The sequence below is a fragment of the Nothobranchius furzeri genome, chromosome 14 (genome assembly GCF_043380555.1).
Source record: "Nothobranchius furzeri strain GRZ-AD chromosome 14, NfurGRZ-RIMD1, whole genome shotgun sequence".
Lineage (NCBI taxonomy): Eukaryota > Metazoa > Chordata > Actinopteri > Cyprinodontiformes > Nothobranchiidae > Nothobranchius > Nothobranchius furzeri.
In genome coordinates, this window is record NC_091754.1 from 29,975,436 (window position 1) to 29,996,468 (window position 21,033).

The 21,033-nt window shown below is 42.0% G+C and overlaps 1 protein-coding gene across 1 annotated transcript in view; it reads left to right on the forward strand.

The window, feature by feature from the left end:
* Positions 1–21,033, forward strand: part of itprid2 (ITPR interacting domain containing 2) — a 49,551-nt gene that overhangs the window by 25,085 nt on the left and 3,433 nt on the right. Inside the window, exons 7-17 of the mRNA XM_015965952.3 lie at positions 3,697–3,736; positions 3,858–3,953; positions 6,707–6,854; positions 7,392–7,452; positions 13,761–13,868; positions 15,669–16,023; positions 16,310–16,502; positions 16,842–16,893; positions 17,387–17,469; positions 18,723–20,303; positions 20,523–20,579. Of these exons, the coding sequence (XP_015821438.1) occupies positions 3,697–3,736; positions 3,858–3,953; positions 6,707–6,854; positions 7,392–7,452; positions 13,761–13,868; positions 15,669–16,023; positions 16,310–16,502; positions 16,842–16,893; positions 17,387–17,469; positions 18,723–20,303; positions 20,523–20,579 (2,774 nt within the window). The remainder of the gene's footprint in view (positions 1–3,696; positions 3,737–3,857; positions 3,954–6,706; positions 6,855–7,391; positions 7,453–13,760; positions 13,869–15,668; positions 16,024–16,309; positions 16,503–16,841; positions 16,894–17,386; positions 17,470–18,722; positions 20,304–20,522; positions 20,580–21,033) is intronic.

Consider the following 21,033-nt stretch of genomic DNA (forward strand, 5'->3'; position numbering starts at 1 on the left):
CTCTGGTAGTTTGTCCTAAAGTTTAAGTGGTTGCAGACTGCTTTTTCTCCTTCTCCGATATTACTGAGCGGAGATCCTCAATGCACCAGAGGGGTTCTGCTGCTGTATACATGAGTGCATAATGAATTGAGGATGCAGGGAAGTGCAGTGGTTTGGCCAGACCAACAACAGGATGGTCCAGTAGTTGCTTTCGGTCTGAAACGTGTTATTAGGAGGTTTTTAGACAAATGCGAGAGATCCACTTTGTTATTTTCTTTTTTTATATATCTTCACAACATATTTATAGCTGTTAGAATGTTAAAAGGCATGAAAAGGTGTTTTAAGTGAATTTTCCTAAATTGCCATCCTAACTTTAAAGGAATATTTTCTTTCTCTGATATTTTTTGGGATGACAGACACGTGGGAACATGTTTGACTCTGTCATGGCTGCAGGAAGGTTCAGCTGGTTAGTGCTGTAGCCTCGTAGCAAGAGGCTTGTTGGTTAGATCCCTGCCTAGATGGGATCAATTTGCATGTTCTCTCTCTGCATTTGTAGGACTGGTTTCCTCCCACAGACCAAAACACGCATACGTGGTTAATTAGAGACTCTGTAAGTTTGAATGGTTATCATTCATTTCTTTTGTGTTTAATTTTAAGTAGTGTGAATTAGCTGATTCATGACAGTATTTTTTTCCTTCTTATTTGCAGTATTTTCCTTCTTATTTGCAGAGTTTTAACTACAAATCAGAGTTTCATCTGTTTTAAAATGAATAGTATTTAAGTCTGATTTTCCCTTTTCCCAGCCAAACAGTTCTGTTTTGATGGTCAAAATGGTGGATGACTTAATTAGAGCAGATTTACTCAACATCAGGATGAGTCCTAGATCCTCTTCCTGTTGTGTAGTTAACTACCGTATTTAAATTACGGCACAAGAACATCTGGGTAGGGCGACTGATTGTAGCGGTGGCGATACAAATGACATAAAAAAGAAAAGAGAGATGGAGAAAAGGCATGCTGGTGGTTGGAGGGACCGGTGACTTCTGTCAGTGCGCCCCAGGGCAGCTGTGGCTACTTTTTAGCTCATCACCACCAGTGTGTGAATGTGTTAGCCTGGCAAGCCAGACTAAATGAATGTATTATTTAGTCTGGCCATGCTCCATTGACGGCTCTCGGTTGTGGGGTGGGTTTTACCGTAGTCTTTCAAATGATCTCCGCATTCCGATGGACAATGAATGTGACATACTCTTGTTTCACTCTGTTGCATCATCCCACCCACCAGGCATATAGAGTGCCCTGATTGGCCCACAAAGCGGATAAAGCTCTGTGATTTGTTCACTAAGCAGATAGAGCACTATGATTGGCCCACCATTATGGACCAATCACAGCTCTTTATGTGTTTGAAACCCCTCTAGAGAGCTGTGATTGGCTAGCCAGAGTCCTGGTAGGAGCTGCTGAGGTTCCAATGGAGCATGCCTAGACCATTCTTTGCAAAGCAAGAATTTGGTCTAGTTCACTAGGCTATGAATGTGTGTGTGATTGGGTGAATCACTGATCGTGTTGTAAAGCGCTTTGAGGGGTTCTTTGACTTTAGAAGGAGCCATGTCAAAAATAAAGCCATTTGGGGAAAGCGAAACGAGAAGAAAAGCAACAATAACGTGACCTACGCAAATGGCACAAAAGAATGCTTAACTAAAAATGTTACTTTATGTTCTATGTCCAAACTGGTAAGTAACTAGTGCTGTTGGGGTTTAACGTCCCTAATAACTGTCCTGTTAAAGGAAGGTCTCTCTCCTGCTGTTCAAACAATTTTTCTGCTTTCGCTCTGGTCAGTCAGGGACAGATAAGCAGCCTGTCAGCTGGCTGTGTGCAGGTTTGTCCTTGTGTTGTTAATTCAGTCTTTTTGAGCGTGTCTGTATTGCTTGTTGTGTGTAACTTATTGTTTCAGAGCGGCTGATAAGATACAGTAAATATAAGCCTAGAGAGTTGTTTTAAAGCAGTGACACAGCGCAGGATGCAAATGTGCTATGGTGGTTACACAATCATGGTAATCAGCATGCTATTTACCGGCTGCTTATTTTTGCAGTCTCATGCTGTCAGCCATTAAAGCTCACTGCTGCAGGTCAGAGTCGGAGCACCTGTGCAGCACCCACCTCTCATACCCTCGCTCTACTTTATGGAGACTCATGTACAAGACCCAAAAGCCATTTCCTCCTCTCCTTGATGCAGTTCCTTATTCCCAGAATGATTGAATGAAGGCCAACTAAGATGTACTCCAAACTCGACTGCTCTGAGAACCTTTAATCTCAATGCTGTTCTTATGAATCATGTTCATCAAGATGTTATTATTTAGTCATCCCATATGATTTTTATTCACTTTACTGCTGATGTTTTAATAACTAAATATCTTGAAGAAAACTCCCAAATTCCTTCTCTTAGCTGTGCCGTGTTTTAGTTTTTAAATGAATCTGCATTATTGATAAAAACAAAAACATTATAGGAGACATATACATGTTTATTGATGTGTTTTTGGTGGGTTTATTTTTTTTGTAAACGGAGATCAATGTCAGGTCAGGTGATCATGGGTGGGGATTTAACATCATCTCCAGCACCTGCTCAGATAATATGGGAAAAGGAGGAGTGGGTGAGCGTGTTGCCTTATTTTTTTGTTGACCGTCATTTGATCGCTGTGATAAGTGTACTGTTTGATTTTGAGTAGGGGTGGGCGATATAGCCTAAAATCTATATTGCGATATAATTTGAAAAATGTGCGGTAACGGTATATATTGCGATATATGACTTTCTTTTGAATCATATGTCAAAAATGACTGTTTGTAAACATACTCACATACCAGATACATTGCAGCAGCAGAATAAACACACTTGTAACGTGGATCGAGTGTCTTAATCATGTCCCGAAAGCCGCTTTTCTCCACTGTAAGAAACTGCACCATGCCCTTACACAGGTACGTGGTAATGGCATTTGTAATATCAATCCACTGTTGATTATTTCTCTCATACTGAGTGCCTTTAGCAAATGCTTGTAAAATATCCGTCTGCTGGTGTGTAAGACCACCTTTTTCTTACCGCTCGACTGACTGGGCGTTTGTTGAGGACGCAGTTTTTGGCTTTCTTCGTATTCCACAACGTGCTTCGTTTTGAGGTGGTAAAACAAATGAGATGTATTCCCTCTATTCGCTAATACTTTCTTCCGGCATTTTTTGCAGATTACATTGTTCTGCTCCACATCCGACTCCTTAAAGCCAAACCAAGTCCAAATGACCGATGTTGCACCGGTCTTCTTTACGAGAACCTCCTCCAGCACAGGCTCCATGCTTTCAGCCTCAACAGACACCGCTTGATGACGTCATCAACATGCGCTACCGCGATAGGCAGATACAGTCAAAATCTCTACCATTGGCCAAATTAATATCATTTCTACCGTATACCGTTTAAACCACCCACCCCTAATTTTGAGCATGTTATGTTTTGAGTTAATTATTGTTAATTATAGTTAATTATTACTTTAGTAAAGTTTTTGGAAACGCAAGTTTGGAATCGCAGCTGATGTTCGTAAAGAGCGCGTCACGCCAGCCCGACAGCCTCTCAAGCGGCTTTTAGTTTGCCTCTGAAGTCGCGGAAATAAACATTGTCAAGCTTTGAGTTTTATTTTCTTTATATTTTGGAGGTTCTGCTTGTTCATTTTCTTTGTTTCTGCAGCCAATCATCTTCAGTCAACCACCCATAAAGCTGATCCCTCGTGAGTTCTGTTTTCCTAATCATAATCTGTTCTCACATTTCAGTAAATAAACTTGTTGTTTGTCAATCTCTCCTCTTACACTCGTCATCTTCTGAGTCGGCGAATGCTTCTCTGTTTTCAGCTTTGGTCTTGCCGCGGATCAGAAGAGGAGTCAGTACAAAGAGAGAGCCCGAAGTATGAACTCGACGGGTTCAGGGAAGAGCAGCACCGTGTCCAGGTCAGTTCAAATCATACACTTAAATTTGGCTCTGAGGATTAAAGGGAAGGACGTTTTAAGACTTAAAAATCTAAATTATTTAGAACATATAACAAATAAACTCTAAACTTGTTTGAGTGAGATAGGTTTTGTGTGTTTCCCAGAGGTTTTTGGTCAATAAAGCACTCTGTCGCACATTCTCTCGCAAAAGCTAAAGTTTTAGGTTGTGAAAAAAACAACCGGCAGCAATCCAGATGAACGCTGTTTGGCCAGGCCTCGTATCCTTGACCAAACAATGTGTGACGACATCAGTAATTTCCCTCTGTCATTTGCTCTTCCTGTCATGTGGGTCTAGTGGTACTTTGATGACTCATTTATTTACCTTTGGCTCACACTTCACACATGAAGCTGCTCGTCTGCTCCTCACATGCCTTCCTCGTCCTGGTTCTATTCTGCTGCGTTTTCAGTGTCAACTGAAAAAAAAATAGCCTCTACTTTTAGCTGTAATTGTTTTGTTGCACCTTTGATGAAATGCTGTACTTAACAGGAGATCTGCTATTTAGCTTCTATCTGGAAGTACCATTATTTAAGGAGGCCGTTCTGTTCTGGAAAACTTGGAAAAAGGATATTAATATAAAAAAGTGTTTTTAAAAAACTGCATTTCTGGGTGGAACATGTCAACTTGAATCTGTAGTCTCTGGGTCTGCAGCTGTGTGCTATGAGGAAATTCACACTGGGGAAGGTGAGGCTTGAAAAGTGTCTTCTTTCCAGTTATATTGTGCCCAACATTGCTCTGGAAGGTGTAAAAATGGCGACACAGCCCCTTTAAAAAAAATTAAATGACTAAATTTGTTAAAATGCTACTAAACCCACTCAACAAATTAAAAGCCCAAAGCAATACATATCTTAAGTCTTGTTTGGAAGTCATTAATGCAGGGATAACTCTAGGAAAAAGAAGTTTATTCCACTGATCTCAGAACTGCCGCTTTAACTAATGTAGATGAATGAATCTAATGAAATGCCACAAACCATATTAGAGTCAATGTTCAATAATATAAACCACCTTTAGTACCATTGAATTAAATCATGTGGGTTTCAATCAATCAATCAAAGATACTTTATTAATCCCAGAGGGTTTGAACCATGCTTTCAATGGCTGGGGTCACGTTAACTTTGCGAAAAGTTTTTCTTCCTTGTCAAATGTTTGTGTTTAAGATTGTTTTTTTAATGTGACGATCTTAGGAGTAGGAGCTAAAAGGAGCTTTTTTCTTTTTGTTAAGTAGTCGATTACTATGTAAAATAAGTGTATTAGTGTGTGTTCTCTTCATGCATGGTTCATTTAAAGGAAATATTTGTAGCATCAGTTGAGTTCAAGTTTTAGGAAAAGTACTGCAGTAATAAAAAAAACTCTGAAATGTTGAATATGGAACAATTTAATTAAAAGCTATAGTTTTTAAAAATACCTTCATGGGGCATTTAAAGGTGTGTCGAACGAAGGTACAGTATTTCTTTTAAAAGCTGTATTTAAAATATAATAATATTTTGGCTGGCATGACACTGGGTTCATGTTTACATCTGCCAGCCAATAGAAAGCAATATGGAACTAGGATTGGGACAATATTACATGTAACTTGTACCAAGCTTTTTAACCTGTAACTGTAACTTTTGTTTAATAGCATGTAATTGTTTTGTAACACGTGACTTCCACTTTGTAACTTGTAATTCTCGTTTTGTAACGCGTTACTTTTGTTTTGTAACACGTAACATTTGACACGTAACATGAAACTTTCATTTTGTAACTTGTAATTCTCATTATGTAACGCGTAACTTTTGTTTTGTAACACGTAACATTTGATACGTAACATGAAACTTTCATTTTGTAACTTGCAGAAAACAATCATTGTACAAGTTTCAAATCACTACTCTCAAAACACACATCGCAGTCTACAGTTACAAAACTCCAAGTACACAAGTACAAAACATCTTGTCCCAATTATAGCTTCCTTCCCAAAGAACCAATGACAGGCTTTGTCAGACCAGCCAATCACGAGTCTTGGATTCTTTACCAAGAAAATTCCTGTTTTTGAAACAAGCTAGAATTGGGACAAAATGTTTTGTATTTGTATACTTGAGTTTTGTAACTGTAGACTGAGATTAGTGTATTGAAAGTTGTGATTAGAAACTTGTACATTGGTTTTTTTCTGCAAGTTACTAATAAATACCTTTCATGTTACGTACCGAAGTTACATGCCACAAAACAAATGTACCTGTTACAAAATCAAACTTACGTGTTACAAAACGTGAATTACATGCTACAAAACATGTCACAAGTTACAAAACTTGGCACAAGTATAATATTGTCCCAATCCTAGTTCGTAAAAGCACCAGTGCGAGTTGCCAAACAGCGAGGCTGGCCCTGTGCAAAATGGCGGACTCTGCAAGTCAAGCAGCTGCTTCTAAGCACAGAAGATGTTATCCTTCTCAAAAGAGGAGCGATCATAAAATATCTAAAACCAGAGTTTAGGTGAAGCCTATAACAAATGGACTCAAATTAAAAAATTCACGTATCGGCAGCGAACCTGGGATCCCGACGGCTGGAAATCTTGTTCTATTGTTGAAACTACAACCTCCACACACTAGATGTCTATGGTGTTCGTTTTCCATTATCAACCTTTAATCTTAACCAAGTTCACTTTTTTCTTTGCACTTCTGCTGATATGTTTGCATCAGCACCCTATCAGAAATCATACTGATGCTTGGTGATGACTGTTAAGTGTTTCAGAGCTACTGGACATGTATGAGGAAGACCCTGAGGAAATCCTCTTAAATCTGGGATTTGGTCGAGAAGAACCTGACCTGTCTTCAAAGATCCCCTCTCGGTTCTTCAGTGGCAACTCGTCGGCACGAGGCATTGACATCAAGGTACCAGTATTAATAAGTGGCGTCCCTCTAGAAATGAAAACTTTCCGAACACCACCCCGCTGTTCCATTCTCATACTCAACATCCTGTATTATCTCTTCTCCTATTTTTAAATTTCAGGATTTTAGGAAACATAGAAATATCTAAGTTCCTATAACTGATTATATGTGTATCTATCTTTTTTCACGTGTGTCGTGTTTTCCTGCAGATCAGTCACACGCTTGTGTGCATGTGCCATCTATTTAGAGATGTGTTATCATGTCAGAGGATTACACTGTAAATCAGATTTCCTTCTTAGCTGGTTATGTTGAGTTCAGCTGGTTTCTGTCTGAGCAGCACCAAAAACCTCCTCTTCTTTATGAATAAAGTCTCGGGATAATTTTCTTGGAGCTTAATTCATCTGGTTGGGTTATTTTGAACAGAAAAAGGCACAAAATTATGCTGAATTATTGTGGAAAAAGTATACTTTTATGATGTGTGTAAATAAATAAATAAATCACTTTGTGAACTTTGTGTTTTAATGACTGTTTCACCTGCAGGTCTACCTGGGAGCTCAGCTGCAACGCCTGGAACTGGAAAACCCCAGCTATGCTCTTACGAGTAAGTACCCCATCCTGTCTGCTTTTTTGGTGTGTGTGTGTGTGTGTGTGTGTGTGTGTGTGTGTGTGTGTGTGTGTGTGTGTGTGTGTGTGTGTGTGTGTGTGTGTGTGTGTGTGTGTGTGTGTGTGTGTGTGTGTGTGTGTGTGTGTGCGCATGCGTGCGCATGTGTATGTGTTCACACTGCAGTGAGTGTTTGCAGCAAGAGGTTCAGAGGGTTGCATCCTGAAACTGTAGATAGAGGAAGGGAAGTGCATTGACTGTGTTTGTGTCCAGTTTCCACCATTACTGTGGTGTTCTGTGGGGTCCTTCAGCTTTTTCTTAGCTGTTCTGCCAACTGCCTGGACAACAGCACCAGTTGAAACAAAGCCCTGTTTGTTCCAAACACGCACACACGCATGCGCAAACCTGTCTTCCTAACATACTGGCCTCTTTTTGTTTTCAAAGTTCTTGTCTGCCTGAAGGTACTGGCTCACTAATTGAGAACACATACACACACACATCTCATTCTGTTGTTCTTGACAGGTTAACAGCTTTTTTGCTGCCGACTCGTATTGTGTGAAAGCGCGTCTCTAATTAGTTGAAAGTTTTTCATCTCTAGTTTCTGTCATTCATTGAATGCTATTTGAGCTGTTGCACTTCTGGAACGATGTTGGGAGAAAATAAGCCGGCAGGTCACATGTTTTGACGTAATCTACACAGATATGAAATTGCGTCCTTACAATAGTCTTTTATTTTGAAAATTGTCAGAGGCTTTACATTGAAACCGTGTGTGATTTCCTGTCTAGCCCTATGATAACTGTGAAAATTGACGCGTCCTAGAAGCAGCTCACTGCAGAAATGGGCTGCATGGTGGCGTAGTGGTTAGCACTGTTGCCTCGCAACACGAAGGTCACAGGTTCGAAACTCGGCTGCGGCCTTTCTGCGTGGAGTTGCGTGTTCTCCCCATGCATGCGTGGGTTTTCTCCGGGTACTCCGGTTTCCCCCACAGATCACAACATGCCCTATAGGTCCAAAAAAAAAAAAGTGTAAGTCGCTTTGGGTAAAAGCGTCTGCTAAGCACATAAACATAAACATAAACATAGAAATGGAACCCAGTCCTATCTTTAGCTTCTGGAACGCGTCTCAAAATGTCCGCATCGCATCTGGTTTCAGTCACCCCAACTGACTGTAATTAATTCTATTTCAAGCAGTGACGTTCTGCGCCACTGATGCTTCCAGTGTGAATTAGGCATCAGGCTCTGCTTCAGATACATTCTCATGCTTCGTGCTTGTTCTGCGATGCTAAGACAATACACTTTTATAATCGGCGTGTCTGAGACCTCAACAAAGCTTCATCTTCAGGACAGTTTGAATTTGCAGCCTGAGAGGAGCCCACTAACAGAGTGTAGACTACTGGTGAGAAGGACAACAGCTATTTCAGATTAAAGGTAACTCGATTGGAAGGAAGGAAAACAAAACCCAATGTAATGCAGACATTAGGGGTGTAACGGTACGCTGAACTCGTATTCGGTTCGGTTCAGTGTTTTGAAGGGCTCGGTTCGATTAATTTTCGGCATATTATAATATTTATTTAATATCTGAAGCAGCTCCTATAGTGAGCAGAACCAGGTGTCATCACAGGCTGCTAATCTAGCTTGATGTCTTTAATTATTTCACAGGTTATTTGCGCCACAGACATAAATATGTAGATGCCCCGTGGACTGGCGCTGTCTATTGGAGATGCCGTAATAGCTGACCGCCATTTTACATAGATTAGCCCCCAGTGCATTCATTTCAACTGAGGAAGGTACTTAAATCAAATCAAATCAACTATTTATAAAGCGCTTTCACATGGCCAAAATGGACCAACAAAGTGCTGTACAACCAATAAAAAGCACCACAATAGGACAGACATATAACCATTAAAAATACAATAAGAAATCCATTAGAAATACAATAAGAAATCCAAGTAAAATACAATACGAAAACCTGAGTGCAAGTTTGCAATCCATATCCGGCCTACTTCCCCCAACTTCAATGGCCAAACGCCAGCGAGAACAGATGTGTTTTTAGTCTGGTTTTAAAGGTTTCCAATGATTTGGATGCTTTACATCAGCTGCAGATATCAGGCTAAGCTGAGTTTAACATGTAACTGCTTAAAGTGGAACTTAACATGGAACTGACTTAAAATGGCGTTGCCTTCTTTTTATATCTCCCAGTTGTTTGAGAATCTTAGTAAACCGGATTGGACTACTTTCATAAACAAACCAGATTCTGCCCTACCACAGACGAAAGTTCTGATTGGTTGAAAACAATGTGTCATGCGTTTCCATGGTAATGCATATCAGTGTGTCTGGTGCAGCCCTGTTTATTCATTTAAACACATAACTCATGACATCTTTATTTCACAGATCATTCACCTGATTATTAATGATCAACAAATGCTTTGATTAGCTTATCACAAATAAAGTACTTTGATTAAACAATGAAGAGCGTTCTTCTTCTGTTCTTCTGTCTCTTCTCCTGGAATGTAAACATACTGAACCAAGCGTCCGACCTTGGCGATGGTACTGTGTGAAGGGGCAGCTGTTAAGGGCAGACCATTATAAACTTCATAATGCTACATCAGTATAATTTGACATAACCACGGCAAACATGCTTTCGACAATCCTTGTTAGTGTGAGACAAAAAAAAGTGTAGAAATTAAAACGAACGTGTTAATAGGGAAACAGCTGGCGAGCCATGTTTGCGCATGCGCCGTGAGCGGTTCTGGTGCTGTTTGGGCCGCAGCCGCTCGCATTTGTTTACTGTGAAGTAAAGTTGAAGTGCTGAAGTTTTGAAAACTAATTTTGAATAAAACTTGAAGAATAACTGGCAATTGCTTTCTCATTTCAAGAGGTCTTTCATATTTTATAACATGCTATTTAATATAATGGTTTAAAAACGCAAAAGAGTAATTTATTAGAGTACTCGATTAATCGATAAAAGATTCGATAGAGTACTCGATTACAAAAAATATTCAATAGCTGCAGCCCTAGTCTAAAGAGATTTCAGATTCTGTGTTCCTGAACAAATTTAAAGGTTTGTGTGGAGATCAGCCTGTGGCACTGCTGAGGTGTTATGGAGGCCCAGATGCTTCGATAGCGGCCTTAAGCTCATCCAGAGTGTTGGGTCTTCCATCACTCAACTTTCTCTTCACAATATCCCACAGATTCTCTATGGGGTTCAGGTCAGGAGAGTTGGCAGGCCAATTGAGCACAGTAATACCATGGTCAGTAAACCATTTACCAGTGGTTTTGGCACTTTGAGCAGGTGCCAGGTCGTGCTGAAAAATGAAATCTTCATCTCCATAAAGCTTTTCAGCAAATGGAAGCATGAAGTGCTCCAAAATCTCCTGATAGCTAGCTGCATTGACCCTGCCCTTGATAAAACACAGTGGACCAACACCAGCAGCTGACATGGCACCCTAGACCATCACTGACTGTGGGTACTTGACACTGGACTTCATGCATTTTGGCATTTCCCTCTGCCCAGTCTTCCTCCAGACTCTGGCACCTTGATTTCCGAATGACATGCAAAGTTTGCTTTCATCCGAAAAAAGTACTTTGGACCACTGAGCAACAGTCCAGTGCTGCTTCTCTGTAGCCCAGGTCAGGCGCTTCTGCCGCTGTTTCTGGTTCAAAAGTGGCTTGACCTGGGGAATGCGGCACCTGTAGCCCATTTCCTGCACACGCCTGTACACGGTGGCTCTGGATGTTTCTACTCCAGACTCGGTCCACTGCTTCCGCAGGTCCCCCAAGGTCTGGAATCAGTCCTTCTCCACAATCTTCCTCAGGGTCCGGTCACCTCTTCTGGTTGTGCAGCGTTTTCTGCCACACTTTCTCCTTCCCACAGACTTCCCACTGAGGTGCCTTGATACAGCCCTCTGGGAACAGCCTATTTATTCAAAAATTTCTTTCTGTGTCTTACCCTCTTGCTTGAGGGTGTCAATGATGGCCTTCTGGACAGCAGTCAGGTCGGCAGTCTTACCATGATTGTGGTTTTTAGTAATGACCCAGGCTGGGAGTTTTTTAAAGCCTCAGGAATATTTTGCAGGTGTTTAGAGTTAATTAGTTGATTCAGATGATTAGGTTAATAGCTCGTTTAGAAAATCTTTTCATGATATGCAAATTTTTTTAAATAGGAATTTTGGGTTTTCATGAGCTGTATGCCAAAATCATCAATATTAGAAACAATAACTTCTTCAGTTGTGTGTAATGAATCTAATATATATGAAAGTCTAATGTTTATCAGTACATTACAGACAATAATGAACTTTATCACAATATGCTATTTTTTTGAGAAGGACATGTAGTTTAATAGAGATGGCGTGTCTGTAAAGATTTGTGTGTTTTAATCGCATTTCTAACACTGACAGGGTTTGTGGCAACAGGGAACATCATACTAACACTTAAGCTGGAGAAATGACACAATTTTCCCTCACAACTGGTTCTGTTAAAGGTTGTTTTCATTCGAAGAACGTTTGCTGGGACAGAGCTGCTTCTTAATGGAGTCTGATCCATTTGTGGTTTCAGGAAGCTTTCTTCTTTTCCAGAACATTCTCTTTCTTGTCCCATCGGTTCCCTGGAACCCAGATTCTCTCACACGCGTTCACGCACGCTCGCATGCACGCACACACACACACACACACACACACACACACACACACACACACATCTGTGTTGTTGTTTGTTACGTAAGCTCTGTTCTTGCATTTGAAAAAATATCTTCTAGGAGAAAGACCCACAATACAAGTTTTTGTGGCTTATTCCTCATTTCCTGTTATATGATCCCCAGAACGAGCATTAATGTGGAGTCAGCAGTCCTTATGGAACTCACACACACACACACACACACACACACACACACACACACACACACACACACACACACACACACACACACACACACACACACACACACAGTGTTCTGCAGTTGCATGGAATAACGAGGAATTAGCAAGCAGGGAAGAAAGTAAAAGTGTCTACTTCATTGATCAATTTTGACAAAAAAAATAAATCTAATTGGAGTTACTTTTCTCTTGCCTTTGAAATCTTGTAAAAACATGTTTTTAACTCTGGATTGAGCTCCAATTAAAACACTTTACAGCTGATGGCTGAATAAAAGTGGTTGAACTGAAGTATTTAGAGCAACATAAATAAAACTAGCCACTTTCAAATCTGAGTTTAATTCAACCTTTTTTATTCTTTAAATTATTGCACCATTAAAATGATACACTACACAGCTTTCTACTACAATTACTGTACAAATGTATAAAATAAGGATACCACAAACATGTTGAATGATTAAACTGACATGAGCTTTTAATAAATGTTTGATCACAAATACTTTGTGTTTTTTCTGGTGTTTCAGATGTTCGTTTATTAAATTGATCAAAGGTTGTCAATAAAGGTTGAGGTCAGAGGGCCTAGATATACGAGAGCACCGCGGTGCTGTTTCTCAGCCAGGACATGAAGAGCGGTCATGCAGGGTTTACTGAAGACCGACGTCTGTGTTTCATAAGTGGCTGACATGTATTTAAAACAGTGAGGTATGAAGGGAGGAGAGGAGGAAGGCAGGAAAGCATGAAAGTCATTATCCTGTCAGAGAAGACACCGTCTGCACATTTTACACAAACAGAGGTGAGGGAGGGCGGAGCGGCGCTGACGTCTGGGTTCAGTCCTAACGCCAATAAATCCTACACTCGTTGTTTAGTCAAGTGTAAAAATAAACCCATGAAGGGACTCGGGTTTACATCATGATTATCCACTTCCATAGAAAAAATGTAATTTCTCCATTTTAGTTTAGTCTGAAATCGGTCTCTTCTTTTTTTGCTGAAGAGTTTAGGTTTTTTCTGATGGCCGCTGATATCCAAGAGAAATGTTAAAAATGTACACTACCTTAAATCTGGGCTAAAAACAGGAAGAACTGAAGATCTTTTTGTTATTTACACATAAAAGGTGTGTGAAAAATCCCCTTAGGCAGGAAAAGAGGCTCACACACATACACACACTTTATTTATTGTTACAAGCAAAAAACACATTTTAACAACACAAGATGAATTTTTATTGTTCTTTGCTGGAGTTGTCATTTGTCATGGTCTAGGTTTCTGTCATTGACCCAGAGCCAGATTGACCATTTTGATGAAATATTTAAAGAATTTCACTTTACTCAGAACGCCCTTTTAAGTTTCTGGTCTTGCTACAGTGCTGTTGTGAATCCAGATGTTTTAAATGAGCTCAACCTTTTTAGATTGTATTTTATTGAAGCCCTTTGACACCCTTTCTCAGGTCGTTTCCGTCAGATGGAGGTCCTAACAACGGTCGCTAACGAGTTCTTTCAGCTCTACAGTAACATCTCAGGACAGCAAGTCCAGCAAATCAACGTCAAGGAGCAAGGTAACCATGGCAACCACACATAAGGACCATGTAATATAGTTCAGGAGTCTCCATCTGTAGAAGATGAGTGATGTTTAGGAAATCTGATCTTAAAAATGTTTGAAAATGACTGCTCTGGGCTGTGGGTGCAAGTGGGGTGGTGCGGTGGCATCAGCTGGCATAGGTCAGACAATGCCCACACTGCCCGCTCGCCACAGCCATGGAATACACCTCATTAACACACAACACATTATTGCGTGCAGGTGGAGGGAGACTAGGGGTCTTAGCACACCTCTGTTGTTGCTTGGCTTCCTGGGGCTGGAGGCTAGGAGGGGGATCTGGCCGTCTGGTTGGGGTTTGGGGTGGCGGGTTGCTGTGCTCAGCTTTGGGCGGGGGAGCCTGCTCATCAGCACCCCAGCAGAAAGGGTCAAACTCTGGTAACCGGTAATGGTTGTACCCCATGTGCAGCAGTACCGGGACCAGAGTGAATAGGGTGTGTATGGGGAGCATGAGTGGATGTCCGGCGTGCATTTTTGTAAGTCTTTGGTTGTATGTGTATGTGTGAGCATGAGGGAGGGAGTGTGTGACTGTGTTTGTGTATGACTGTATATGTCAGGTGGGGCCTTTGACTCCTCTCTTCTCCTGGGACTTCTTTTGATGATATAGATCTCTGTCCCCCCTCCCCCTGCCACACCTGGTGGGGAGTGTGGTGCCTTGGTCTGCCTAGGTTGTGGCTCCCGGGTCTGGGGGTTTAAGATTTTTGGCATCTGCCTGATCAATCCCGGTGGCTGTCTGGTGGGATCTGGGTCCCTGGGCTCTGCTGGGTCCCCGGCGGGGGTGGTCGCCCCTGGGTCCAGGGTCGCTCGGTCCCGGGCTCGGCCGGCTAGGGGGTGGGAGGCTGCAGGCGGGCCTGTGGGCTTGCCGCCGATATCTCCCGGGACTCTGCCGGCTGCTGGTTGTGGCCCCCCGGGGCGATCCTCTGTGCCTCTCGAGGGGAGCGGGGGCTTTTCTGGTTGCAGTCTCCCTGGAGTTCCTGTGCTCTGGGGCAGCTCCTGGATCTCGGGGACTTGGAGCTCCCTCTGTCTCCTACACATCTTTGGGGGGCGGATCTGTGGTCCCTCACATTCTCTATTGGACGCTCCTCTAGAGAAACCTTACATAAACAAGCGCGTGTACACACACAGGTGCTCACAGGGTGCTCTCATAAGCATGGACTTGGGCACGTTAAACACAGGCCTTAAGACTATGGTGGGCACTTAATGCACTGTGATTTATTATTGTGTGATTGTTCAGTGAAACAATGTTGATTATATATTCATCAAGTTGACGCAGTGATAGCTTGATCTTGTTGTATTGTTGTTGTGTCCCTTTTTTTCTTCTCTCTTTCTGCAGGTCTAGAAGCAGACTCTTGTTCATTATTGTTTATTTTTGTGGACCCCCCCCCCCATCTTTTGTCTCTTCCTTTCTCTTTCACCTCTGTCTCTGTGTCTGGTCAGAATTACAAAGCATTCAAAAACAATAACAATAAAGTTTTAAGTATCAGGCGTGACATTAAAAGCAGACGATATGATGCTCCGCCTGAGAGTAAATCTGTAAGGCTTGTCACCAGCATCCAGACATCAATTCTGTTTGCTTCACAGACAGGACACAAAAAAAATAATAAAAAAAGAAAATGACTGCTTAAAGAGATCCTGTTTATTAAGCTCTGAATGTAAAAATTTAAATAAATGTGTCAAAAATTAAATCACTTCTGTAGTTTATTCAAGGTTGAAATCAGCTGACATAAATCACCTGCAGGTTGATGGTGTTTTTGTCCCCCAGGAGGAGGAGGAGATGGAGAAGATGGTGACAGTCATGTTCCTAATCTAAAGAGGAATAACTCTGTTCTGAATTTTGCTAAACGTCTAAAGACAAGCATAAGCAAACGCAACCTGCTCAGCTCTGCCTCCGAGTTGCCTGAAGAGAACTCCCCTATCCAGGAGGAGCCGAACGTAGCCACACCTGATCACGCTCGCATCAACGGCCACGCTGGTCCAGAGCAGGACAGGTCCAACGCTGACCACCTGGCACAGACTGTCACCCTCAAACCAAATGGGAGGAAAGAGCGGTCTTCTTTAGAGACGGTAACCGAGGAAACCAGCAGAGGTGAACAGATGGATCTGCTACTAAACAGCAGGTATTTAACATTTATTTCTATATTTAGTTTCTCTGAGCAGTCTTGTGTCTGTTCCGTTAATTTACTGCTGGGTGCGACAAAAGCTGTTTGGTTTTCTGCATAAAGGTCAAGTTTCCTCTTAAAGGTCACAAAACAATAAGTGGGTGTGCGATGACTCGGTCATAGAAAGTGACAAAAACCAAGTCTGGTTCACGCATTGTGTCAAAAAAGGCTACAGAAACTTGAATCAAAACACATTTTAAAGACTATAATCATAATGAGTTTTAATCACTCTTCTTCTCCTCAGTCCTGAACAGAGCATCTCTGGACCAGAGCTTCGACCAGAGTCAGCAGACCTCCAGCCAGAAGAAGAAGGAGCTCATTTGACCAAAGAGGACACGATAATTACCTCCACCCCAGAGAGAGCGGCCTCCACCCTCAGTCCACTGAAGCTAGCTCAGCTTTGCAAGGAAAACACGGACTCCTTTGATATGGAGGAGGTACCTCATACTGGTTTTCGTTCTCTTGTGACCTTTTCCTCGTGCAGGTGTTTCAGAGAAATCACGGATGCTTTTCACCAAACCAGCTCACATTAACACGCACGCTGTTTATTTCCATCTGCTCTTCCTGCGGTCGTAGACACAGCCTGCAAAGCCACTCTGTCAGTCAAATTAATGCAAATAAAGGCAGAGTCATCGTCTTACCTAATATACCAGAAGTGACATGGTAATGACCCACACAGAGTCACTGCTCAGCTGCAGAGAGGCAACAGTACTGCGAATAAAGTAAAATCATCCAGTTCTGTGTAGTCTGTAAACTTTTCTGCTTTTAATTGTTAGATTCAAACTAATGAAGATGAGGCTCTGCCGTGCAGAACTTCCAGAGCCACAGGTGAGATCTGATTTAATTGATTTGTGATCATATGATTCCCATATTAGTCATATTTGTTTTTGGTCTCTGAACTCCTATTAATCTTTATTAATACTCCCTGTTTTTGAAGGGTGAATGTACTTTCTCAGCATCCATCCTTTCATGGCTGGAGAGGTTCTGATAAAGAAAAAAATGCTTAAATTGGCCACTAACTCAGCCATCCATACATAGTCAGAGGAGGCGTCTTCCTGGCAAATTAAGACAATTAATAAAAAAAATTATGAATGAAGGAGGAAATAAATTATTAAATATATTTATATATAAAACATGTTTTGTATGTATTTCAGCATTTATTTATAGTTTTATTTCCTCATTTCTTTATTAATTTACTACTTTGGAAGAGAAGAGGAGGAGTCCTCAATGAAGTTTGTCTTCATCACAGAAAAGAGTCTGCACTGCCACCTGCAGGGCAGATGGAGTTCTACATAAATATATGTTCTCTTCTCTCCGTCAGACTTGTCCAGGACTGTGAGTCAGCAGTCAGACAGCAGCGGTTTTGCTGAGGAACCTTCTGTTTACTCCAACAGCAACCTCAAGGTTGGTGGTTGGACTTCAGGAATAGTGATAGAAGTAGATCAGGAGCTACTGCAAGCCTCAGTGGAAACTAAACGTTGCCAGTTTAAGGTAGCGCCAGATCAGAGCCAGATTTTCTGGAATATGTTGTCAATGTTGATCTATATAATATGAATTTCACTTTGATAAATCTGTGACAAAAAACAAACTTTTTCCACAATACTCTTTTAGTAGCTGTTAAATGACCCCAAGTGACCTCTGACTTAGGTTATTTTATACACCTTCAGGCACTGGGCAACTTGTTTAGTATGTGACCAACACGTGATCTCACCTGGAGTTAGCTGTGTTCGGCTGTGACCCATTTATCTATTTATTTACAGTTTATGAATACACTGCAAACAGGAAGAAAATGTGTTTCCTTTTGTTTACCAAGTAAACAAGCTGTTTCATATGTGGTTTGTGGAGATTGATCAATCGACCTTTGAAGAGTAAGTCACCCCCAAATCACTTTTTTTCTTCTGATAAACTATATAAATGCGTGTCTAATCGTGCTGCAGACACGTGTCGTCAATAATTTTGCACTTTAGTGCATTTTAGTTCAAATTTAAATTTTCTGCCTAAAACTGTTAGTGTTGTGTCGTTGTCAGGTAAAAACTCTGCACTGCAGTTAAATTTCATCCGCCATCGCTATTGGCTAAGAGGTACCATAGAACGTTAGCTGATACATATGATGTCACAATGTCGTTGTGAGCCTGTGTGTGCATTTGTTAGCGGCTCCGCCCTCTCGGTCTGCTAGGCAACAGCATTTGTTGCATTTTTCAAACAGGAAGTGGGAGTGGAGTAATACTCTGGTAGGGGTTGACTTGCTCTTTAATGTCATGGTCACTTTTTTTAAACGAATAACGAGATTAGAAGGTGAATTCAACTCCAGATTAGAGACAGAAATCATAACGAGACCACAAAAAGACAATATAAATACAAAAGGTCTTGCTTATGAAAATGTGTAAATATTGTACATCTGATGCTACAAATATAGAAAATTTCACTTTTATACTGTATTGTACAAGCGTTTTGAAGTTTTGTTCATATTGTTTGAATGCAAAATTTTCAATAGTGATGAAATTAATGCAGACGTTTTTGCAGTTTTCTAAATGTCTCGTTCATTTGAGAGATTATCAAACAACAATTGCATTAATTAAAATGGTAACTTTGTATTTTTCCCTCTTTATTGAACTTCATGTATTAAATGAAATATTTTTCTCTGTGCTGGTTTGTAGGTGCAGGAGAGTAGTGACAGCTGTGACAGCGAGACCACTGTGACTTCGCATCCTTCACAAGATATAGCCACTCCCCATGCACTGGACCAACCAGCATTTGACCTGCCAGACGGCAAAACGGAAGAGGCGGGGCCTGGTGATGCACTTCAGGCTGATGGGAGAAGCTACTCCAGTGAAGAAGATGCACACAATCTGAGTTCAGAGCAGTTTCTACAGTACACGGTTCATTCTCTTCCCAGGAGCAGACCTAAAGAAGAGCAAGTCGAAGGCAGAGCCAGAACTGATCACGATACAGAACCACAACCCTCGCAGAACCAGTCTGAGCAAGAACCAGAACTGGAGCAAACCCAGAGTCGGTCTGATTCAGAAATAGAACCACAACACGCTGAGCAGCCGACAGAGACAACAGCAGATACTCCCTCAGAAGGAGCTGATGCCCAAGTGGAGGCGACGCCCCGCGATGATTCTGCTTCATCATTTTCAGTTCTCAGTGCACTAAATCGAGCCAAACGGAAACATCAGTGTCGGTTAGGTCAGCACAACAGCATCCAGGGTGACGATCTGTCCCAAACCCCAAAAGAAGGAAGAAGGCGTGGGTTCATTCCCATGCAGAGGTCCTCCTCCCTGCCGTCCTGCCTTGTCTCACCCCCCAGAGTTGTGTCCTCAGTCAAAATCCAGTTTAGACAGGGCCAGACATCCTGCACGCCACCTAGGTACTCCTTTAAATACACTGCAGAAGATGGAGAGGATAATGGAGAAGAGGAGGTGCTGGAAGAGGAGGAGAAGGAGCAAAGCAACTGTCTGTCTACTCTGATTATCAACCCTGGTGTTCAAGAAAGAACTGCTGCCGTTCCCCCTAAGCCCATCCCTCCCTACCTGCGAGGCTCACACGGTTCTCCACATAGTGCCAGCCCTCCCCCTAACTGGTCACCAGTATGCCACCCACACTCTTGGAGCACACAGAGCGTTCCTGATCTCACTTCCAGTCATCATCAGCCATTCCAGCAGAGCATGGGCACCAGTCACAACCAGCAGAGCTGGACTTCAGGGCAGTTGATGTTTCCTACTCAAAGCCCTTCAGTGGTGTTCTCTGATCCCAACTCCCATCCCAGTCCTGGATCTAACACCAGCCCTTTTCCCTTCTCTGTGCACCCCTACGCTAACTCTCCTTACCTCCACAATCAGCACAACCCTCCCTTAAATCACTACTTCAGTCTAACCAACCTCCACCAACCTTTCACCTCCCCAGGGCCCCCTCATGGCAGCCTCACCAACTTGCATCAACCTCCAACTTCCACAGTTCCTCACCCATTCGGGTTGGGTCCTGGAACTCCTCCAATGCACCATCAGATCTACAACCCTCCGTACCCTCACCAGTTACCCTACCCTACACTACATGGCTCCCAGTATGCCTCACCGTACTACACCCCTCCAGGGTATAGTTTGAACCCCCACCTTCACCCAGGACTCGCTTATTCTGCTCCCCCAGGCTTGGCACCGGGACGCAGCCCATCCAGTACAGAGATGCAGCTGAGGAAGGTCCTGCATGACATCAGGGGAACAGTCCAGAGTCTGAATCAGGTCGGTCCTTCTTTTGGTTTAGATTTTAAACCTATGTTAGATTTATGCCTTTAAGATGATTCTGATTTAGTTTTTATCACTTTTCTTATATTTTAAAGAAGTTGTGAAACTGTTGTCCAAGTCAGCAGTGTCTGTTCTAGCTGTAGATGTTTCTCTTGTTTTCCTCCATGACGGCTCTCGTTTCTCTGTTCTTCTTGCAACATTTTTTTTATCCTCTAGACTCGAGCCAACTCTCCGGATCCATACGGTGAGCTCAGAGCTGCTTCTAGTCAGCAGGTACATCTAAAAACATTTTCTTTTCTTCATAAAAACAATACAAATCCAGCAGCATTTTGTCCTTCAGACTGGGAGATGTTCGAAACATTTTCAAGATATCTTTTGTAAGAAAGTTTAAGATATCAGGGAGGTTCTTCCAGTGGTAGCCCCTTATGTGCTCAACATTATTAACTCTAGCCTTGTTTCAGGAATTATACCCTCCTTTTTAAAACATGCTGTGCTTCAACCACTACTGAAAAAATCTGGCCTAGACCCAACTGTCCTCGGGAACTTTCTCCCAATTTCAAAGCTCCCTTCTTGTCAAAAGTGTTGGAAAAGGCCCATTATGCCCCATCTGAACAATTTTGGTGTCTTGGATAAATTTCAGTCTGGTTTTAGACAATATCACAGCACAGAATCTGCTCACTTCAGGGTTTTTAATTATATTATTTTAGCCACTGATTCCGGTTCCCAT